The 21,832-nt window shown below is 39.3% G+C and overlaps 1 protein-coding gene and 2 non-coding genes across 11 annotated transcripts in view; all 3 read left to right on the plus strand.

The window, feature by feature from the left end:
* The first annotated feature begins 15 nt into the window (after window positions 1-15).
* Window positions 16-21,832, plus strand: part of SF3B3 (splicing factor 3b subunit 3) — a 73,960-nt gene continuing 52,143 nt past the window's right edge. For 8 of the 9 annotated variants that reach the window (XR_012327914.1, XR_012327915.1, XR_012327918.1 and 5 more), the window contains exons 1-9: window positions 16-159; window positions 2,573-2,710; window positions 4,958-5,284; window positions 5,970-6,142; window positions 6,848-6,989; window positions 9,302-9,414; window positions 11,571-11,708; window positions 12,502-12,605; window positions 20,288-20,453. Coding sequence is in view for 1 of the 9 variants with exons in the window: in XM_019941270.3 (XP_019796829.1) it covers window positions 2,641-2,710; window positions 4,958-5,284; window positions 5,970-6,142; window positions 6,848-6,989; window positions 9,302-9,414; window positions 11,571-11,708; window positions 12,502-12,605; window positions 20,288-20,453 (1,233 nt within the window). In the remaining 8 variants the exon portion in view is untranslated. Of the gene's footprint in view, window positions 271-2,572; window positions 2,711-4,957; window positions 5,285-5,969; window positions 6,143-6,847; window positions 6,990-9,301; window positions 9,415-11,570; window positions 11,709-12,501; window positions 12,606-20,287; window positions 20,454-21,832 lie in introns of all 9 variants that reach the window. The other variant, XR_012327917.1, reaches the window with a different exon arrangement.
* On the plus strand, window positions 5,569-5,648 carry LOC117309300 (small nucleolar RNA SNORD111). The gene has a single exon (XR_004523588.1). It is a non-coding gene; the product is annotated as a small nucleolar RNA SNORD111 (small nucleolar RNA).
* LOC117309299 (small nucleolar RNA SNORD111) lies at window positions 11,228-11,318 on the plus strand. Its single transcript, XR_004523587.1, has one exon. It is a non-coding gene; the product is annotated as a small nucleolar RNA SNORD111 (small nucleolar RNA).

The raw sequence follows: 21,832 nt of genomic DNA on the forward strand, positions 1-21,832 counted from the left end.
CAGGCGCTGGTTGGGGACCTTTTTCCGTCGCGCGCCAACCGGAAGGTCCCTGTCTGAGGAGTTAATGGCGGACGCCGGCGGCTTGGCGTTGGTGGTTGTTTAAGGCTTGAAGGAAACTGAGGATCTGTCGGATATCTACGCCATCCTCCTGGCTGCAGGGTAAAGAAACAGCTCCCCGACCTCCCCGAGACCGGGGAGGCGGATAGCGGCCTTGTAGGAGGGTGGGCCGAGCCTGTGGCAGAGGTTTCTGAGGCAGCTTAGGCCCGAGAGGTACGGGAAAGGGAATGCTTGGGGCGGCTTTAGGGAATCGTCTCCCGTTTCCGTTCACAGTGTGGGAACCAGGCCTGGCTCAAAATAAGCTTTCTAGAAACTGTGTACCTTTTAGGCGCTGGGGGAGGTGTGAGAAGGAGCAAGCAGGAGGGACGTCTTCTTCTGGAGAAAGTAAACGACACACGGGAGGGTGGAAAGATCGAGAGTGTTAAAAGTGTAAATAATGGAAACAGCCTTTGAAGTCAAGACTTTTGTATTTGTATTTTGGCATTTGGGCGACTTGTTTCCTTCTCTGATCCTCATGCGGTGATGTTCTTTTGGCACATGGAGAAGGGGTGGAGGGAGCAATCACAGGCTCATTTCCTAGTATTCCCCTGCAGGAGATAGAAGTGGGGGAAATAAAAATTTACCAAGTTTTGGCCGTTACTGGTTCCTGGTATATTGTTCTTGGCTGGTCTGCTTCCAGATTGCAACTTCCTCCATTACCCAAGATAACAATACTTGGGGAACCTGGATCCAACTAGGTTTGGGGAAAATGAATTCCAAAGATAGTAATGGATAGTGTATGTTGTAAAGCTTTTCCAGGTTTCAGAAGTGGCCTGTGGTTTCCTCTGTTGTTTTCTAAAAAATTCTTTATTTTTAATGTAATCAGTCCTGCAACACGGATCACATTGACAACATGGTAGGGGTTTCATTGTAAATTTTGTTGTTGATAACTGGAGATTTGAAATTATGTTTGAAATTTTATAATAAGAGCAAGATGCAACAGAATAAATCATGTCTGAGAATCACATTCACTGCTTTTCAGAGAGCAACTTTAACACATTCTCTGCCTATTTTTTACCCAGACTTTAAGCTGAGCACAACTTTCCCTGGAAATTTCCCAATGTCTAAGCCCTTCTGGGTGTGTGTGTATCTATGTCTCTGTGTCTGTATGTTTTTTCTATTTTTCTTCTTGTAGGTCATTTCTCACTCCCTTCTTGTTCCATCTCAAGACTTTTTCTTTTTTTTTTCCCTGTGATCCTAGAAGAACATTCCTTGGTTTCCTTGATGTTCCTTGGTTTCAAGTAGGAGAGTGTATATCTCTCAGGACCTGTTTCCAGACTGCAGGATCTTTTCCTCTCTTAGGCACCCTGCTCTTGCCCAGCCCCCAAATGATTATTATTTATAAGGACATTTGCTCATAATTTTCTTTTCTCATTTAACAAAACCAAACTCGTACATTAATTACACAGTGACCACTCTGAATTTCTCAAGATCCCTTCTTTTTGTAATTGAGGAAAGATAGCTCAGTTTATTTTCCAGCACTAACTGTGTATAGGTGTAGTTTTGGTAATTCTTTTATGGTAGAAGTGCATCAGTTTGCAGTCTTCAGTTCTGTCTGATGAGAAGAATCCTTTTCTGTGACTGTATACTCCTTTGGGGAGGCTTGCTCCTGAAGTGACAGTTCAGTTTAGAGATACAGTCATGCACATATGAATGGCCTATATATGAAAGATTTTCTTTGCAGCAGTGTTCATAATAGCAAGAGATTGGGAAGAAACTGAATGTTCGTCAGTAGGGTGTTGGCTAAATGAATTGTGATATACTCTTTCAATGGAATACTATGTAGTTGTAAAATAAAAATGAGAAAGCTTTTTGTTTGTTGCTATCTCAAAAGATAGGTAAAGTGATAAAAAATCAGTTGCACTATGATGTGAGTGTATGATATACAGTATCCAACTTTTAGTTAAAAAGGGATAATAGACAGTATTAATATATATTTTTCTTTGTACATACAGAAAATATCTGGAAGGACACAATATAACTTGGTGAAATTGATTCCTCCAGGGAGGAAAACTGGATAGCTAGGGAATGGATGGAGTCAGCTTTTTGCTGTGCTTTTGAATTCTGAACCATGTGAAAGTAGAGCCTATTCAAATACAAGTAAATGTAGACCTACTTAGTTTCTGTGACAAAGTCAAATAGACAGTGTTGGTTTAATGGTACAGATCCCAGCTCCTAGCGATAATACTATTTGTTACGTGACCTCAGGCAGACAATTTAATTTCTTAGCTCAATTTTCTTATCTGTAAAATTAGTGTAATATTGAGTACTTCATAGGTTTCTTGTGAGGTTGAAACAGAGTGTATAGTAGCATAGTGCCTGGTATGTAGAAGGCACTCTTAATTATAAGTATGTTGTTCCTCAATAGGCCTTACTCTCCTGGTTCTGCTGTTTTCAGCCAGAAGTTCCCATACAGAAATGTCTGTTAAAAGAACAGTTGCACAGCTGATATTTTTCTGTTTTTATGTACTCTTAGCTTGCTTTGACTTGGTATAACCAAGGCCTGGATTGTGGAGTTGTGGGTGGCTCAGTGTTACTGCTACCATGTTCCTGTACAACTTGACCTTGCAGCGAGCCACTGGCATCAGCTTTGCCATTCATGGCAACTTCTCTGGTAAGTTTTTCTATTATTATTTTTCTGAGCTTAACATTTAAAAAAAATTTTTTTGTCCACATGACGCGGCTTGTGGGGTCTTAGTTCCCTGATCAGGGATTGAACCTGTGCCCCCTGTAGTGGAAGTGCAGAGTACTAACCAATTGACTGCCAGGGAATTCCTAGCATTTTTAATATTACTAGTTTTATGCTTCAAATTGCTTTTTCAATCTCAAACCTTTTTTCTAAAACAAATTATGAAAAATATCTTTTAATCATTAGAGAAATTGTAATTTATGTGATACTTTACAGTTTCTAAAGCACTTTGGAGTACTTGATCTTCCAAAGGACCTTTGGAAAATAAGGTGGCCTGATAAGTGATGGCATTGAGCAAATGAGAATGGATTGAGGTGGGTAGGAGTGGCATATCAGATAGGATAGGAAGCCATTTAGGCATTAGATAGTGAGGATCTGCATTAGGGCAGTGAGGATAGAAGGAAAGAGAAAATATGAGTTTGCAACCTGGGTGGCAGAGAAAATGACAGTAACGTTGATAGCAGGTTACTTGAGACCAGAGAGTGTGTTTGGGGAAGGAGGAACTTGGATATTTTAAACATTTAGTTTAAAGGTGATGACAACTCATCTGGGTGGAATTACATAGCAGGGAGAAATGGGGACAAGTTGACTGTTACGTATTTGGAGGTGTTGATTGCAGTTATAAAAGCAAGTGAGCTTTTTAGGAGTCAGTTTAGAAATAAACAGCATATATTAGGTGGTAGCTTTAAAAGGTCTTTGAGATATTACAGCTAACAGCCCAAAAAGTTAATATGATTTTTTAGAACAATAGCCTTAAAGATGGGCTAGAAAGAGGCTTTGGTAATTTTTAATTTTACGAAGCAAAACATTATATGTTTTTTTTTTGTTTTGTTTTTAAATTATTTATATTTGGCTGCATTGGGTCTTCGTTGCTGCGCGTGGGCTTTCTCTAGTTGCGGCGAGCGGGGGCTATTTTTCGTTGTGGTGCGCGGGCTTCTCATTGCGGTGGCTTCTCTTGTTGCGGAGCATGAGCTCTAGGCGCGTGGGCTCAGTAGCTGAGGCTCAGGCTCTAGAGCGCAGGCTCAGTAGTTGTGGCGCACGGGCTTAGTTGCTCCGTGGCATGTGGGATCTTCTGGGACCAGGGCTTGAACCTGTGTCCCTTGCATTGGCAGGCAGATGCTTGACCACTGCGCCACCAGGGAAGTCCCCAAAACATATGTTAATATCGTTTGTAGACAACTCTGAATTACGCAGATTGATGGCAAATCTCAGAAAAATAAAAAGGAAGTTTAAAAATAACTTGTGTGACCATTTTTGAAAAGTTCTTCTTTGATACCACTTTTGTTAGATGTTTTAAATTCTGGGAAAAGTACCTTTTTTTTTTGCCTTTAAATTTATTTTATTTATTTATTTTTGGCTGCATTTGGGTCTTCGTTGCTGTGTGCGGGCTTTCTCTAGTTGCGGTGAGCAGGGGCTACACTTCATAGCGGTGCGCGGGCTTCTCATTGTGGTGGCTTTTCTTGTTGTGAAGCATGGGCTCTAGGCGTGTAGGCTTCAGTAGTTGTGGCTCACGGGCTCAGTACTTGTGGCTTGTGGGCTCTAGAGTGCAGGGTCAGTAGTTGTGGTGCACGGGCTTAGTTGCTCCGTGGCCTGTGGGATCTTCCCAGACAAGGGCTCAAACCTGTGTCCCCTGCACTGCATTGGCAGGCAGATTCTTAACCACAGCATCACCAGGGAAGCCCAGGAAAAGTACCTTTTAAAGTAGAACAAATTAACTTAAAATACTAAGCCCCCAGCTCGGTTACATTTATCTTTTTTGGCTCTTTTTTTTAAAAATTTATTTATTTTTTTGGCTGTGGCAGGTCTTAGTTGCGGCAGGCAGGATCTTTCGTTGTGGCCCGTGAGCTTCTCTCTGGTTGTGGTGTGGGGGCTTCAGGGCGCGTAGGCTCTGTAGTTGTGGTGCACAGGCTCCAGATCACGTGGGCTCTGTAGCTTGCGGCATGCAGGCTCTCTAGTTGAGGCGCGCAAGCTCAGTAGTTGTGGCGTGCGGGCTTAGTTGCCCTGCAGCGTGTGGGACCTTAGTTCCCTGACCGGGGATCGAACTCGTGTCCCCTGTGTTGTAAGGCACATTCTTTACCACTGGACCACCAGGGAAGTCCCTTTAGTGAAATTTTGATCCATTCAGGTTACTAGTTCTGATTGTTCATGATCTTTACTTTTCGTGTTTTTCAGGAACCAAACAACAGGAAATTGTTGTTTCCCGGGGAAAGATCTTGGAGCTGCTTCGCCCTGACCCCAACACCGGCAAAGTACACACTCTACTAACTGTGGAAGTATTTGGTGTCATCCGGTCACTCATGGCCTTTAGGTTGACAGGTGGCACAAAAGACTACATTGTGGTTGGTAGTGACTCAGGTCGGATTGTTATTCTGGAATACCAGCCGTCTAAGAATATGTTTGAGAAAATTCACCAAGAAACCTTTGGCAAGAGTGGATGCCGCCGCATTGTTCCTGGCCAGTTCTTAGCTGTGGATCCCAAAGGGCGAGCTGTTATGATTAGTGAGTGACTTACTCTTGACTTTTTGACTCTTAAAGAAGCTCAGTTCAGGATAACAGTGCTGTGATCTTGATAGTGTGCCAAGAAATCACTCAGCTGGGTAAAGTTTGGATCATTTTGGATGTTTAAAGTTGCTTTTCCTTTTAAAACAATGGGAGAAGTTTTAACACACCTTTTCTACTTCTTATCTAGTTGGAAATGGGTGTTTTTCCATTTCTTTAAGTGTAGCAAAAAGGCTACACTGTAAGATTTTACATTATTAGACAATGAATATGGTTGCTTTCATCAGCCCGAAGTGATGATTCACATTCATGTCTCTTCTCTGATAAATATCTTGAAGAAAATTCTGTGTATCTGATCAGGCTTCCAGAGGGCAACCTTCTTTGACCAGTCACAAAATCATTAGATCTAATTCAGAGAATAAAGCTGGCAATTCTATGAATTATTGTTTAGTTTGTCATAAAAATTTTTGGAGAGTTAGTGGGATATTAAGATCCCTATTAGGAAGGAGGGGGGTAAAATTATGCTCTTGTCTATTTTAGCAAAATCCTAAAGCATGCATATGCTTGTAGAGTTAGTACTGGCTATTAACGATCTTTCAGAAAATAATTGTGATGTGAATCTAGCTGTTCTGTAGCCTCTGGTTTCATTATCTGGAGTTTTTCTATGTTTTGTCTCCTTCAACAGGCGCCATTGAGAAACAGAAATTGGTGTATATCTTGAACAGAGATGCTGCAGCCCGGCTTACCATTTCATCTCCACTGGAGGCCCACAAAGCGAACACTTTAGTGTATCATGTGGTTGGAGTAGATGTGGGATTTGAAAATCCAATGTTTGCTTGTCTGGAAATGGATTATGAGGTGATGGTGGGGGGGGCGGTCTCAATCTCTACCCACCTTTTCCTTCCCCTCCCTTCTCCCCGTCTCCCTCCTTTGGGTTTCTTCCACTCACTTTGGTGCTTCCCTGAGATTGTTTTCTTCATTGTGCATTTCTTATATCTTACTTGCTCACTATTTTTTTTTTTTCTATTCCAAATACCTTTCTGAAATACTTTGGAGTGTTTCAGAATTTACCTGATTTGAATAGTCTCCCTGTGGAAACAGGGTATTTATTGGGAAAAGCTCCCTGAAAAAGGAGGTGAAAGTGTATTTGGGATATTTTTTCACTGGGAGATAGTGAAAGATGGGGCATACCATTCTTTTGCTTGAGAGGAAGGCAGTATTTTCTAGTAGAGCTAACCCTGGTCTCAGAAATAGAAGACCTGGGCTCTTGCTTTCACTCTGCCATTACTTAGTGTGAACTTTGGCAAACCATTTGGCATCTGTGGACCTCTGCTTCCTCGTTTGTGAAATGGAGGAAACCTGATGCCCTTTCCAGCTATGTTTATTTGTTTGTTTAAATAATTTTTATTGGAGTATAATTGATTTACAATGTTGTGTTAGTTTCAGGTGTACAGCAAAGTGAGTCAGTTATACATATGCATGTATCCACTCTTTTTTACTTTCCAGTTTTAAAAGTTTGATTTTATGGTACTGATTAGTCTTTGTGCCACTGTTATTCTATAGGAAGCAGACAATGATCCAACTGGGGAAGCAGCGGCTAATACCCAGCAGACACTTACTTTCTATGAGTTAGACCTTGGTTTAAATCATGTGGTCCGAAAATACAGTGAACCTTTGGAGGAACATGGAAACTTCCTTATTACAGGTACTTTTCTCTTAGAGCTGCTCTGTACCATTTTGCTTAGTCCATTTTATGTTCAAACTTAGCACTGTTTGCTTAATATGATTTGGAAACTATAATCCATTTGTAGTAAACCTGAGTGCCTTGTCTGTGTTTTGGCAAGGTTAGAAATTCATGTGGTGGTTAACTCTTATCCTCTAATGGGGGCAGGGAAGAAAAGAGAGCAGTCAGCTTAGAATATTGATTACTGTTGGTTGCTCTGGTGTCTTGACTGTAGTCAATCTTTCACTCATTACAAAAATCAAAACCTGGCTTTGTGAAAAGACAAATGTAACTGTTACCAAATTTGATCCAAGAAGAAATTAAGAACCTGAATAGACCAGCATTTGTTAAAGAAATTGGAGCAATAATCCAAAGTTTCTTTTTCTCAGAAGATTTAAGGTCCAGAATTTTCAGGGACCTTAAATTTCTCCAGAGGTTAGAAAAAAGAATAAAAACTGTTGTACCACTTTATGAGCCTAATATAACTTCAGTACCAAAAATAGAGAAGGATAGTAATAAGAAAAATTTGCAGGCTGGTTATACTTGTGACTATGGGTGCAAAAACCTTAAATTTTAGCAAATCAGATCAACAGTGTTTTAGATGCACTGGAGCAAAGTATGATTTTTGTAGGAGCTCAAAGTTGTTCACTATGAAGAATCAGTGTTAGTTTAATTCATATTAAAAGACTAAAAGAGGGCAACTGTATTTGTGGTAATCTAAATTTCATCAGGCTTGAGTAAGACAGTGATCCAGTCCTTTCTATTTCAAGTCATTTGCACTTGAATTAATGTCTAAAGTGAAATATGTCAGTTGTTGGGGGAGGATTTTAGAGAAGAAAGATACAAAACAGTGCTTGTCTTTGAGCATTAAATCTTAGGAAGAGACTTCTTATATATTAAGCAGAAGAATTTTAGAAAATAGATTGTATTTAATTACTTGCTGTAATGTATTATTGTACTTCTCATTTATGAGGGTTTCATTCATTAAAACAAATTTTTACTGAGCCTCTACAATCAGTATCTGCAAAATCAGTCTACTGGGCTCTGGGACTGCAGTGATGAAAAGTTAGATGTAGTGTCTCCTTTTATGCAAGATTGAATGTAGTGGTGAATATATGATAGTAGCAAAAAAATTGCCAGAGTGTGCCAGATGGTATGACAGCATGGAGGAGGGGTCCCTAACCTAGGGAAGGAAGGCAATGCGTCAGAGAAAGGTTTCAGAAGAAGTGCTCTCAGCTGAGAACTGAGGACTAGTTAGGAGTTAGCTAAGTGTAACGGGGGTTGAGGAGGAGTTTCTGTTATGGCCAAATGGAACAGAATGCACAAAAGACGAAATGCAGGAAAAAACATGGTTCATTGAGAGAACTGAAAGCTCATTGTGATTGGATCATTGGAGGTAAAGGGATGGGGTAGAGGTGGGAGGTAGCTACTGAGGGATTTTTTTTTTTTTTTTTTTTTTTTTTTTTTGCATTACGCAGGCCTCTCACTGTTGTGGCCTCTCCTGTTGCGGAGCACAGGCTCCGGACGCGCAGGCTCAGCGGCCATGGCTCAGGGGCCCAGCCGCTCCGTGTCATGTGGGATCTTCCCGGACCGGGGCACGAACCCGTGTCCCCTGCATCGGCAGGCGGACTCTCAACCACTGCGCCACCAGGGAAGCCCTGAGGGATTTTTAAGCAGGAAAATAATGACATGTTTAAAGGTGAACGTTTTTAAAAGATCACATGCTTTCATTTTGGTAATGGAATGGAAGATAATAAGCCAGGAGATTTGTCAGGAAGCTGTTTCACTAAACCAAGAGAGATTCGCAGCATGAGGACTGCTAAGGAGGTAGAATCAATAGGGCTATGGGAGAGGGGAGAATTGAAGGATGACATTCTTGTTTTTGGTTTGGTCTGTTGGTCGATGACAGTGTTCTTTAAGGTGGAGAACCCAGGAGGTGGTTTGGGAAGGAACTCTGCACTTGTTTATGAATACGTTCATTTTTAAGCTGCTATGGAACATCCATGTGAGAGTGTCCAGTAGGCAGTTGGATTATAGGTCCGAACGTAAGAACTGAGTTCTGGGCTTGGAGCTAAACATTAAGATGCATTATCAGAGATCTGGACAGGCTGAGATTCCCCAAATGGTGCCCTATCCTTGTCTAGCATAACTATCATGGAAAAGAAACATTGAATGTTTATCACCTTCAGGCACACTGTACCTTCAAGTTGTGCTGAAGGAGGGAAGGAATTGAAGGCTAAATTGTAATTCATGGTTATGTCAAATCACTGCTGAGTTTCATTTTCTCTTGACAGTTCCGGGGGGGTCAGATGGTCCAAGTGGAGTGCTGATTTGCTCTGAAAACTACATCACCTATAAGAACTTTGGTGACCAACCAGATATCCGCTGTCCAATTCCCAGGAGACGGGTAAGGTCTTTGTTTGCCATAAGAGAAAATATATTTGTGTTTGTGAAATGAACTTAATTTTTGTAATTACAGTGTGGTCTCTTAATTTATCTATTAATCAAGTTTTAGTTTCTTTGTAAATGTTTTTAATAAAGCCAGTAAAATACCTTAACAAAAGCAAAACAAAATCTTTAAGAAAGGGAGTTAAAAGTCAACACAATTCTATGTTGTACACCTGAAACTAGCATAATACTGTAAGTCAATTGTACTTCAGTTAAAAAAAACCAACACAGTTTTCATTCTCGAAGAACCTATGGAGATTATCAATTTGAAATTCCTGAAAGTTTCTAGTTTGAAGAATCCAGGTGTATTCATTGGAGATAAATTGTGTTTCATTCTCTCCTACCCCACCCCATTCCAACATACAGAAAAATCTAAAAGGAGAGAATGGTGAATTCCTGTATACCTTTCACTTAGATTCCCCAATTAATACTGCTTTGCTACATTTGCCTTTTCTTTCTTATGTTTCTACAAATTTTTTTAGGCAAAACCATTTGAAGATAGGTTGTATGACACTGCAAGAATTTCCTAAGATGTAGCTCCTAAGAAGGAAGAAATTTTCCTACACTATCAGTATTGTGCCCAAGAAATTTACCATTTTGAGTAATACAGTTATCTTTCGTACAGTTCTCTCATTGTATTCCCAAGATCCCTTATATCTACCTTTAGTCTCCTTTAATTTAGAATATTTCCTCTCACCTTTGTTTTTTTTTTTATGATACTGACATTTTTTTTAAGAGTTTGGGTTAATTTTCTTGTAGTTTGTCCCATAGTCTTTTTCCTCATGATAACATCCATGTTATATTTTTGATAGAATTATTACTTAGGTGCTGATACATATTTCTCATTACATTACATTATGGGCACATAATGCTGATTTGATTCATTATTGGTAATGCTAAATTGATCACATACTACTTGTCTTTGTTGTAAAGGTACCTTTTCCTTTTTGTAATTGGTGTGGAAACTAGTGAACTTTGAGACTGTGTAAATACTCTTTTCCCCTAAATCTTTTCACACAGTGGTTTTCCTCTCAATCAGTTACTACACTGGTGGTTGAAAATGGTGCTTTATTGCTTTTAATTTTAAGTTTACTGTGGAAACCATTAAGCATACAGTTGGGCCTCCATATCTGCAGGGTTCTCATGCATGGATATGGAGGCCTGACTATTCCTTGTACTGCCCCATTTTATATAAGGGATTTGAGCATCCGTGGATTTTGGTATCTGGCAGCTCCTTGAACCAATCCCCTGCAGATATCAAGGGATGATTGTGTATATAGTGAACTTCTGTGTACCCAGCTTCAGCAGTTATCAACAGCACATGGGTAATCTTATTTGATGTCTGCTTCCTCAATTTCTCCTCTCACCGCAGATTATCTTCTTAATATTAATTTATAGGTGCTGAGGTTAAACCTTTTAGGACTTAGTTTATCTAGTACATGGTATCTGAGTAAGATTCCATCAATTTTAGAATATCTGGTAAGATTAGCAAGTTAAATTCTTGGTAAGGAGTGATAAGTGATTCCGCTTAGTTGATCAGTTTAGTTGATCCGTTTAGTTGACCTGACTGCCAGGTACTGTACTTGGCTTTGGGGCTGCAAAGAAGTATAAAACATGTTTTGCCCTTGAACTTACTCTGAGAGAAATACAAAATGTTGGAAACATTAAAAAAGAAAACCAAAGTCCAGCCAAGGGGGAATGCCCTTTGGAAATAAGGGCTATGATGATGCTTTGGATGGTATTGTCATGAACATGTAACAGTCTTTTATTCACAGCCTGAAATGATGATTCTTTAAATTTCATGTCTCTTCTCTGACATTTTTCTCTGGAGATAGTTCTTGCCTTATTGATCTGATTAGGCTGTAGAGTGGAATTGTGGCTTTTTTTTTTTTTTTAAAACGTAAGCTTTATTATGTATTTATAGTAGACAAGAATTTTTGGTTATTGTGTTTTAGTCCTGTGACCGGCAGGCTGCTCTGGGTCAAAGCTTGCATGGAGAGGCTCCAGATGCCTCTAGGCCTTGGATGGCCCGTATGATCCTTGTTGGTAAAGTGTTGAATTCCAGAAAAGGAGTACTCATTTCCAAGATGTTGGTTGTGTATTTGACTTTGCTAGAATGACCTGGATGACCCTGAAAGAGGAATGATTTTTGTCTGCTCTGCCACCCATAAGACGAAGTCAATGTTCTTCTTTTTGGCCCAAACTGAGCAGGGAGATATCTTTAAGATCACTTTGGAGACAGATGAAGATATGGTAAGTAGACCATGGAGTGAGGGAAAAAAATGAAAAAACCTATTTGTTGTGGTTAGTCTAGTTAATGAAACTTTCTAAAGTTTCATCCTGATTTTAATTAAGTAACCTTATTTTAAAAACTGATATGTGCATTTAAGGTTTACAGAGTGGTTTTATAAACCATTTGTTCATTACAACTACTCTCTGAGATAGAAAGGATAATTTACAAGTTAAAAAAATGGAAACAGAATGCCTTAAAAAGTGGTTGCCTAAGGTGTTAAAGCTTTTAAAGTTTGGAACTGGTACATGAATGTAGGTTTTCTCCCTCTGGTTAACAGATTTTTGGTCTGATGCCATATAATGTGAGAATGGGTAATGCCGTTTCTAGTGAATAACAAGAGAAAGCTCTCCATGTCTACTGAAAACTGGTAATATACATGATCTGTTACTTTTTTCATCCCATGGAGGAGTGCTGAACACTGGGCGATTTCTTAGATACCTGTTACAAGAGCTCAGGAGGTGCCAAGTTTTTTTTTTGTAAAGGCCAGGTAGTGAACATTTTTGGCTTTTGTGGGCCATGTGGTCCCTGTCTCAAATACTTAGCTCTGCCATTGTGGCACAAAAGCAGCCGTAAGTACTGTGTAAACTGTGTGACTAGCCTGAGGGTTGTAGTTTGCTGACCGCTGGTTTGGAAATGAAGGACAGTATTTTATTTGCTACTTTGCTTATTACACTATCTTATAATACTGGGCTGTTTTCCATGGCGTGGCTTCACTTGCCTATGCACTAGTATCTTTTTCTCTTTCCACTCCAGGTTACCGAGATCCGGCTCAAGTATTTTGATACTGTGCCTGTTGCTGCTGCCATGTGTGTGCTTAAAACAGGCTTCCTTTTCGTAGCATCAGAATTTGGAAACCAGTGAGTAATCCTTTTATTACTCGATTTCACCCTGGTTACTATAAAAGTTGGCAGAAGGGAGATGTAGTTTCAAGGCTGTGGAGCTTTTCCCAAGAATGTTTTAGTTTCTTCAGAACAAGTTTTGCTCTCTTTCCCCTTTTATATCTTTCTCTTGGTGACTTCCTCTACTTTAGTGGCTTCAATCAATACCTGTGGGTAGCTGCAAAAAAACAGCTTTAAAAGTGATCTCTTCTAAGCTTTTTGCTGGATATTTCAATGAATAAATATCTATTGAACTACTTAGTATTAAATATATGTTCCACAGACACTTCACTTGTATAAATCTGAAGTTGAAGCTCATCAGAACCCATAGCTTCCCAGCCACATCACCAACCCTTCCAACCTCACTTTTTTTTTTACATTCTTTTTTTTAATATTCTTTTCCATTATGGTTTATCATAGGGTGTTGAATATAGTTCTGTGTGCTATGCAGTAGGACCTTGTTTATCCATTCTATATATAAAAGCCTATATCTGCTAACCCCAACCTCCTAATCCATCCCTCCCCCAACCCCTCCCCCTTGGCAACCACCAGTCTGTTCTCTTATGTCTATGATTCTGTTTCTGTTTCATAGATAGGTTCATTTGTGTAATATTTTAGATTCCACATGTAAGTGATGTCGTATGGTATTTTTCTCCTTCTCACTGACTTCACTTAGTATGATAATCTCTAGTTGCATCCATGTTGCTGCAAATGGCATTATTTCTTTTTTTTAAAAGTTTTTATTGGAGTATAGTTGCTTTACAATGTTGTGTTAGTTTCTGCTGTACAGCAAAGTTAATTAGCTATACATATACATATATCCCCTCTTTTTTGGATTTCCTTCCCATTTAGGTCACCACAGAGCACTGAGTAGAGTTCCCTGTGCTCTACAGGTTCTCATTAATTATCTATTTTATACATAGTAGTGTATATATGTCAATCCCAATCCCCCAGTTCATCCTGCCTCCCTTCCCCCCCAGTATCCATATGTCCATTCTCTACGTTTGTGTCTCTATTTCTGCTGTACAAATAAGTTCATCTGTTTCATTTTTCTAGATTCCACATATAAGTGATATTATGCGATATTTTTCTCTTTCTGACTTCACTCTGTATGACAGTTTCTGGGTCTATCCACATCCCTGCAAATGGCACAGTTTCCTTCCTTTTAATGGCGGAGTAATATTCCATTGTATGTATGTACCATATCTTCTTTAACCATTTTTCTGTCAATGGACATTTAGTTGGTTTCCATGTCTTGGCTATTGCCATTCTCAGTATTTCTGTTAATGTCTGATGGGGCAGTTCCAGCAGCTTGAGTGTAAAGTCTCGATTTTGCTGTCCTCTACAACTTTCAGTTGAATGCCAAATTGTTTTTACTTCTGTATCCCTTTTTTTTTGGTGTTAGTCTGAACTAGTTCCCTAGTTTGCTTATTGCAGTTCATTGTCTTTCCTGTAAAACTCGGCCTTTATAGAGTCATCTCATTAAGCATACAAGACACAACCCTGATGAAATTTCCCCATCCCGTGTTACAGTCTCTGATGGCTTTTCATTGACAAATGGCTTAAGTCTGAACCCTAGCCTTGAATTTAAGACCAGTATTGAAGACTCCAAATTGCTTATGAGATAAGCCGCCATGGTCTTGCTTTCTAAGTTCAGGTTTTGCCAGTATGTGGTAAAGTGTGTGCAGATCACTTACCTAATGCTATTTCTTCATAATGAAAATGAAGGTGTTGTCTAGAATTCTGCAATTCTATTCCAATTTTGCCTTGTCTCCAGTTCTCCCTTTCTTTAACTTGCCTTTTACTCTTCTTCATTGACTTTATTCCAGCTGTCATCTTATTACTCCTTTTCCCAGTTTATATACCTGTTTTGATGCATTTTTCATTTAGCCTGTTATTATGACATTTTCATCCATTTCTAATTTTTTAGTTTTTTTAACAAGGAATTTTCATTGTAGAAAAGTTAGGAAAGTTCGTGTAAGCAAGTATGTCTCCTGTAATCCTTCCACCCAAAGATAACATTTTTTTTGTGTAGCCTTCCTGTGTGTGTATATATTTAAATGTTTCTACGGAATTGCAACTATGCACTATAAATTGTTTTGTAACCTGCTTTTTTTATACAGTAGTAAGTAATAAATATTTTTCTTTACCGATACGTACAGATCTTTTTTTGTTTTTGTTTTTTTTGTTTGTTTGTTTTTGTTTTTGTTTTTTTGCGGTACACGGGCCTCTCACCGCTGTGGCCTCTTCCACCGCGGAGCACAGGCTCCGGACGTGCAGGCTCAGCAGCCATGGCCCACGGGCCCAGCCGCTCCGCAGCATGTGGGATCCTCCCGGACCGGGGCACAAACCCGCATCCCCTGCATTGGCAGGTGGACTCTCGACCGCTGCGCCACCAGGGAAGCCCCGTACAGTTCTTTAACATTTGTTTTTTGTTAGCACCTTTTCTCTCCCCCACTTTTTTGTGGCAAAATATATATAACAAAATTTCCCATTTTAACCATTTTTAAATGTTCAATTTGGTGGCATTAATTACATTTACAGTGTTGTATAACCATTACTGCCATTTTTCCAAACTTTTATCACTCCGGACAGGAACTCTGTACGCATTATGGAATAACTCCCCATTCCCCTTTCCTCCAGCGTCTGGTAACCTAAGTGGAATCATATAACATTTGTGCTTATTCTGTCTGGCTCATTTTACTTAGGATAATATTTTCAGAGTTCATATGTAGTAGCATGTATCAGCACTTTATTCTTTTTATCTCTGAATAATAATGCATTGTATGTATGTATGTACCACATTTTGTTTATTTACCTGTTAATGGACACTTGGGTTCTTTCCACCTTTTTGGTATTGTGAATAATGCAGCATTGGACATTGGTGTGCACATATCTGTTTTAGTCTTTGTTTTAAATTATTTTGGGTATGTACCCAAGAGTGGAATTTCTGGGTCATACTGTAATTCTTTTTAACTTCTTGTGGAACTGCTAAACTTTTTTATGGCTGCTGCACCATTTTACATTTCCAATGTATGAGGGTTTTTGTGGGTGTTTCATACAAATGCCAAACACTAATAAGTACTTTTTGTTGTAAGCATTTAGTAAATGTGGACTACTCCCATTTTTGTTATTTTACTCTGATAATGAAGAAAGTTTTGGAAAATGAATAAAAGAGCAAATAAATAATGAAAATCACCCATAATCCTAGTATTCCAGAATAGTTACTTTTTAACATTGTATCTGCTTACAGTGTTTTTACTTTCTTGTATTTATATGTAGTTTTATTTTAGAGAACTGCATGAGTCTATAAAAAACTATTAGTGTACTATTTCAAATACGCAGTATATCCTAAAAATCTTTCCATGTCAATAAGTCTGTATTTTTCACTTAAAATTATTTTGTTTTTTATTATGGAAATATTCTAACGGGCACATAACAAGAGAGAATAGTATAATTAGTCAACTTACGTGTGCCCATCACTCAGCTTCCACAAAGGCCAACCCATGGCCAGTCTTGTTTTATTTATACCTCCCCCCAATAATATTAAATTTTTTAAAAATTAATTAATTAATTAATTTTTGGCTGCATTGGGTCTTCGTTGATGCGTACGGGCTTTCTCTAGTTGCGGCGAGCAGGGGCTACTCTTTGTTGTGGCGCGCAGGCTTCTCATCGCGGTGGCTTCTCTTGTTGCGGAGCACAGGCTCTAGGCATGCAGGCTTCAGTGGTTGTGGCACGTGGCCTCAGTAGTTGTGGCTCACGGGCTCCAGAGTGCAGGCTCAGTAGTTGTGGCGCACGGGCTCAGTTGGTCCGCAGCATGTGGGATCTTCCTGGACCAGGGCTCGAACCCGTGTTCCCTGCATTGGCAGGCAGATTCTTAACCACTGCGCCACCAGGGAAGCTCAGTGATTTCTTAAGATAATGAAATAGCCAGTCAGTATTCAAATTTCTATATTGTCTCAATATTTCGTAAGTTGATTTGTTCGGATCAGATCCCAGTAAGACTCATACATTGCATTCGGTGTAGAGAAGACTTTTGTTTGTTTTTGTTTTCGCTGTACGAGGGCCTCTCACTGCTGTGGCCTCTCCTGTTGCGGAGCACAGGCTCTGGATGCGCAGGCTCAGCGGCCGTGGCTCACGGGCCCAGCCACTCTGCGTCATGTGGGATCCTCCCGGACCGGCGCACGAACCTGCGTGCCCTGCATCGGCAGGCGGACTCTCAACCACGGCACCACCAGGGAAGCCCTAGAGAAGACGTTTTTAATGGCTACATAATATTTTATGGCTCTACCCCCTCTTGATGGATATTTAGGGTGTTTGTACTTCTGGTATTATAAACAGTGCTATAGGTTCTCTCACCTTCTGAGATGGCCCACACTCTGTCTGTGGAGTGTGTTTCTGTCTAAATAAATCCACTTCTTACCTATCAAAAAAAAAACAAAACCAACAGTGTTATAGTGAACATTGTAGGTGTATCTTTGCATGTTAACTGAATAAAGCCATAGTTTAAATTTCTATATGCAGGATAAAATTTTGATAGGGAATGCCAAATTGTACTTCAAAAGATGACATCAGTTTACATTCCCACAAATGGTGTGTGAAATCTTTTTTCTTTTCATTACATGCAAAAGGGAGAGTTAATAAGCTCTTAAAAATCATTGAGTAAAAATGAGCAGTTCAGTCAATAGAAAAATGGGTGCAGGATTTGAGCATGCCTTTCATAGTAAAAGAAATACTAGTGGTCTATAAGTGTAATATGTAAAAAGATTTTCAAGCTAATTCATAATTGAAGGAATGCCAATGAAAACAAGGTGTTGGGCTTCCCTGCTGGTCCAGTGGTTAAGACTCTGCCTTCCACTGCAGGGGACTTGGGTTTGATCCCTGGTCTGGGAAGTTCCACGTGCCTCAAGGTGTGGCCAAAAAACAGAAAAAGAAAACCACTTTGTTTGTTTTTTCACCTAGCCGATTGGCAGACATTAAAAACTTAGATAATAACCTGTCTTGATAAGGCTGTGGGTGGAGTCAGTAGCTGCAGACATATAAGGTATTCTGTTCTTGCTCATTACCTTGTGCGGATAGTGTGTTTGCTGGGATTTACACATTCTAATTGTTAAGTCTTCTGAAAGTCTTTTTAGAAATAATACAGACAGTGATTTCTTTTGTTCTAAAGAATCATAGTGTACATTTGTTGAGCACTTGTCTGTATGTAACAGGCACTATTCTAAACGTTTTTCTTATATTGTTTCAGTTTGGGCTCCCCTGTAAGCAGAGCGCGAGACAAGGCTAGATTATTGGGAGGTAATTGCAGGAAGCAAGAGTGAGGGATCAGTGGGGAGAGATAGGGAAAAGAGGAAAAGCCAGTATTAAGGGCCCATTACTGAGTTTCCTGCTGTGGTCATTGGAAACTGGCTTCTGTCAAGACCTGCTGAGAAGCATGCAGAATGCCTTTGAAAATTGCCCACCTGGGAGTTAACAGCACCAGTTCCTCTCCCTCTTGGGTTGAAGGTTACCCCTGGGGGCATGAAGTCCCCTGTACATCCTGTTGCTCAGGCAGCTCCCAACGGGATAGATGTTCTGAGGGCAGAGAATAGAAAGACTACAGTGCACAGGTGGGATGCTTGTTAGAGTGAGACGGGTTTGAACTTGTGAGAAATTATCCATTACTGTTGCACCTGAAATCTGGAAGACATAAGAGTGGAGATTTGGCGCATCAGAAACGTGCTATGGGTGTTCACTCATAAAGCAAACTTATTTATCAATCAGATACTTAATATAGCATTTACTGTGTTCTAAGTACTTTACAAATATTGATGCATAACATTCCCTGTAAGACAGTGCTGTTAACCCATTTATAGTAAGGGCACTGGGGTCACAAGAGAATTTAAGAAATTTGATCACACAACTAAATCTAACTCAAAGCCAGACCACCTGGTTCCAAAGTTCCTGCTCTGAAGCACATTATAATCACAGAAACTGTTTTATCGAGATTCAGCCGAAGCAACCTTTCTTGTGATGGAGGTAGTGAACCCAGCATCCTCTTGGTTATCTGTGAAAGTGTCTTTGACGGGTGATCTTTATCATCTGTATATGGACATCTTGCCTGAATAAGAAGTTTGTATTATTTAACTTTTTCTTTCTTTTCAGTGTGTTTGTAAATCATTCAAGGATAATAACCCTGTTTGCTTTTTCATAATTTAGCATAGAATCTGATGAGTTTACCGGAAGGGTTATATGCTGAGATTTATTTGGCTAACATTTATTGAGTGTCTTATGTATTTCAGACCCCGATGTAATCATTTTATCTTGCTCCTAAAAAACTACACTGGATTGTTCAAAGGGCTTTGTATTGAAGGTTTGGTATATGACTTAAAGAATAAATATGACCAGCAGTGTGATTTTATTTTAATTGAGCTGCTTCCCAAAAGTGTGCTCATTGCACACTCAGTTTATGATGGTATATTGTTACAGGTTATCTACTCCCAAATTGCTTTCCCTTTTTTATTTTTTTTTTTGTGGTTTTTCTTTGAATCAGCTTACAGAGCCCCAGAGGACAGACAGGAGAAGGGCAAGATGATTTTGTTGCTTATTATCTCTGGATATGTTTATGTTTTGTTTCAGGAATAATAATACAGTATCTGCATACTTCTGTGAAATAACCAATTCTTGTTTTTTGTTAGATTTGGCCTGGTGACTGGTTAAAATAAGAAGTGGTTATAGATTTTCTTTGGGTTTCATTTATCCATACTTCATTTTATTTGACAAAAACTATGCTTACTAGGTGCGATGCAATGTTCTAAGTACTCATTGAATTCTTTAGGAAGGTACTATTCAATTTTATAAATGAGGCAACTGAGGCAAAGAGAGATTAAGTAATAATATGCAGCTAGTTAAGCGGCAGAGCTAGGATTCAGACCCAGGCACTCTAGTGGAAGTCCAGTACTCTTTTTGTTGGTTTTTTTCTGCTGTACGCGGGACTCTCACTGTTGTGGCCTCTCCCATTGCGGAGCACAGGCTCCGGACGCGCAGGCTCAGCAGCCATGGCTCACGGGCCCAGCCACTCCGCGGCATGTGGGATCTTCCTGGACCGGGGCATGAACCCGTGTCCCCTGCATTGGCAGGCGGACTCTCAACCACTGCGCCACCAGGGAAGCCCAAGTCCAGTACTCTAACCACTGTGATGCTAAGGTCCTGCCACCAGTTTGAATTCAGTAGTCTTAATTTCTTTATCCCTCTTTTTAAAGAAATAGAAAACCCCAGTCAGATAAGCAGAGATCTCAAACTATAGATGCTGACTCAATATTAAAGTGATTTATGAGAATTATGTTGATGGCAAACATCTTCAGACAGAAAATATTTTTTAAATGCTATTTGCTTTCTTCCTTCCAGTTTTATTGAGATATAATTGACATATAGCACTGTATAAGTTTAAGGTGTTGCAGCATAATGATTTGGCTTACATACATTATGAAATGATTACCACAGTTCATCTCATTTGGTACAACATTGAAGAAGTAGGAAAAAAAATTTTTTCCCTTGTGTTGAGTACTCTTAGGATTTACTCTCGACAACTTTCATGTATAACATATAGCAGTGTTAATTATATTTATCATGTTGTACATCAGACAGAAAATATTTTAACTAAAGTCTTTGCTTCTCCCTAGTTACTTATATCAAATTGCACATCTTGGAGATGATGATGAAGAACCTGAGTTTTCATCTGCCATGCCTCTGGAAGAAGGAGATACATTCTTTTTTCAGCCAAGACCACTCAAAAACCTTGTGCTGGTTGATGAGTTGGACAGCCTCTCTCCCATTTTGTTTTGCCAGGTGAGGATCTTTCCAGTCACTCCATAATGAACAGTGCTAGCCAACTGTTTCTGAATCTGAATGAGTTTAAAGTTTTAAATCCAATTAAATTAAGGTCTAGTTTAAGAGGTTCATCAGCATATCTGTGGTATTGCCAGAGTATAAGGGTGAAGCACCTAAAGGTAGTTGGGTAATTAAAAACCATTACATAAATCCTTGGGCTTAAAAAAAATTTTTTTTAATGATAAAAATCATGTTTTATAAAAATTCAGACTGTACAAAAGATAAAAAGTAAAAGTCCAATCCCCAGTCTTTTCAACCCTCTATTCCACCGAGGCTGTGCCATTAATAGCTTCCTGTGATTGCTTCCAGACATTTTCTCTGCATCTATAAGCATTTGTGTGTTACACTTTTCTTTTTAATGTAAATATGCTCATATCCTTTACAGTATTCTGAAGTAGACCTTTTATCACTTAACAGTCTGTGAATATTTATATCTCATTTTAACACTCACTTCCTCCGTAAAGTACTCCAGAGACACTGGGATCAGTCAGTAACAGAACCCTTTTGGGAACCCAAGGTGGCCCAAGATGGGATTTGTGTCTCTCACTACTGGCATTCAAGTGTAGCAGAAATTTTACTATGCTGTTGCATCCTGGATTCCTGGGGTTCCAGTGACCATTAGGCACCACCCTACCCTGTCTAGATGATTACACTTTTAGTGGAAGAGTTTTGCTCACTGTGCCACGGACACACAGTCAGTATTCAGGCACTCTTCCTGGTAAAAGTAGCAGTTCTGAAGTTAACTGCTTTTGTTCTTTCTTTTTGAGAAACGGTTAGTCCTGAGGGCAATAGAAAATAAGTATGAATAATTCTTAATTGGATTTTTACTGATTTTTTTTTTTCTGCTTTCATTGGAATTTGAGGAGATAATTGTGTAAATAGTTTGTAGGTCAAGAATAAAATTAACAGGAAGTTCAGGTATCTGTAGCAGGGCTATAAGCATTTTTTGCCATGTATCTCTTTACTAGCCTAGTGAGGCTTCTGGATCCCCTCTGTGAATGATATTTTTAAATGCATATAGTAATAAACATATGATAGCCAAGAGAGCAAATTATTTTTTAAATTGTGAAAAATTAGTATATGTGCTTCTGTAATGGGCTTAAAATAACAAGATAGTGCATTTAAAATAGGTGAGTTAATTTTTTAAAGAAGTCAGTGTGAAGGTTATATACACTCACAACCCACATGCTCATCCATGTTACAGTAGGCTGCACTGCCTTACAGTCAAGAATTTTCATTTGAATTGTACAGTTCGACAAAACTACAATACAAATAACTTCTTTCCACGTGTTGATCAACAAATATTTGTACTGGAAAGCAGCTCGATATCTGGGGTG

The sequence above is a fragment of the Tursiops truncatus genome, chromosome 19, assembly GCF_011762595.2.
Source record: "Tursiops truncatus isolate mTurTru1 chromosome 19, mTurTru1.mat.Y, whole genome shotgun sequence".
Classification (NCBI taxonomy): Eukaryota; Metazoa; Chordata; class Mammalia; order Artiodactyla; family Delphinidae; genus Tursiops; species Tursiops truncatus.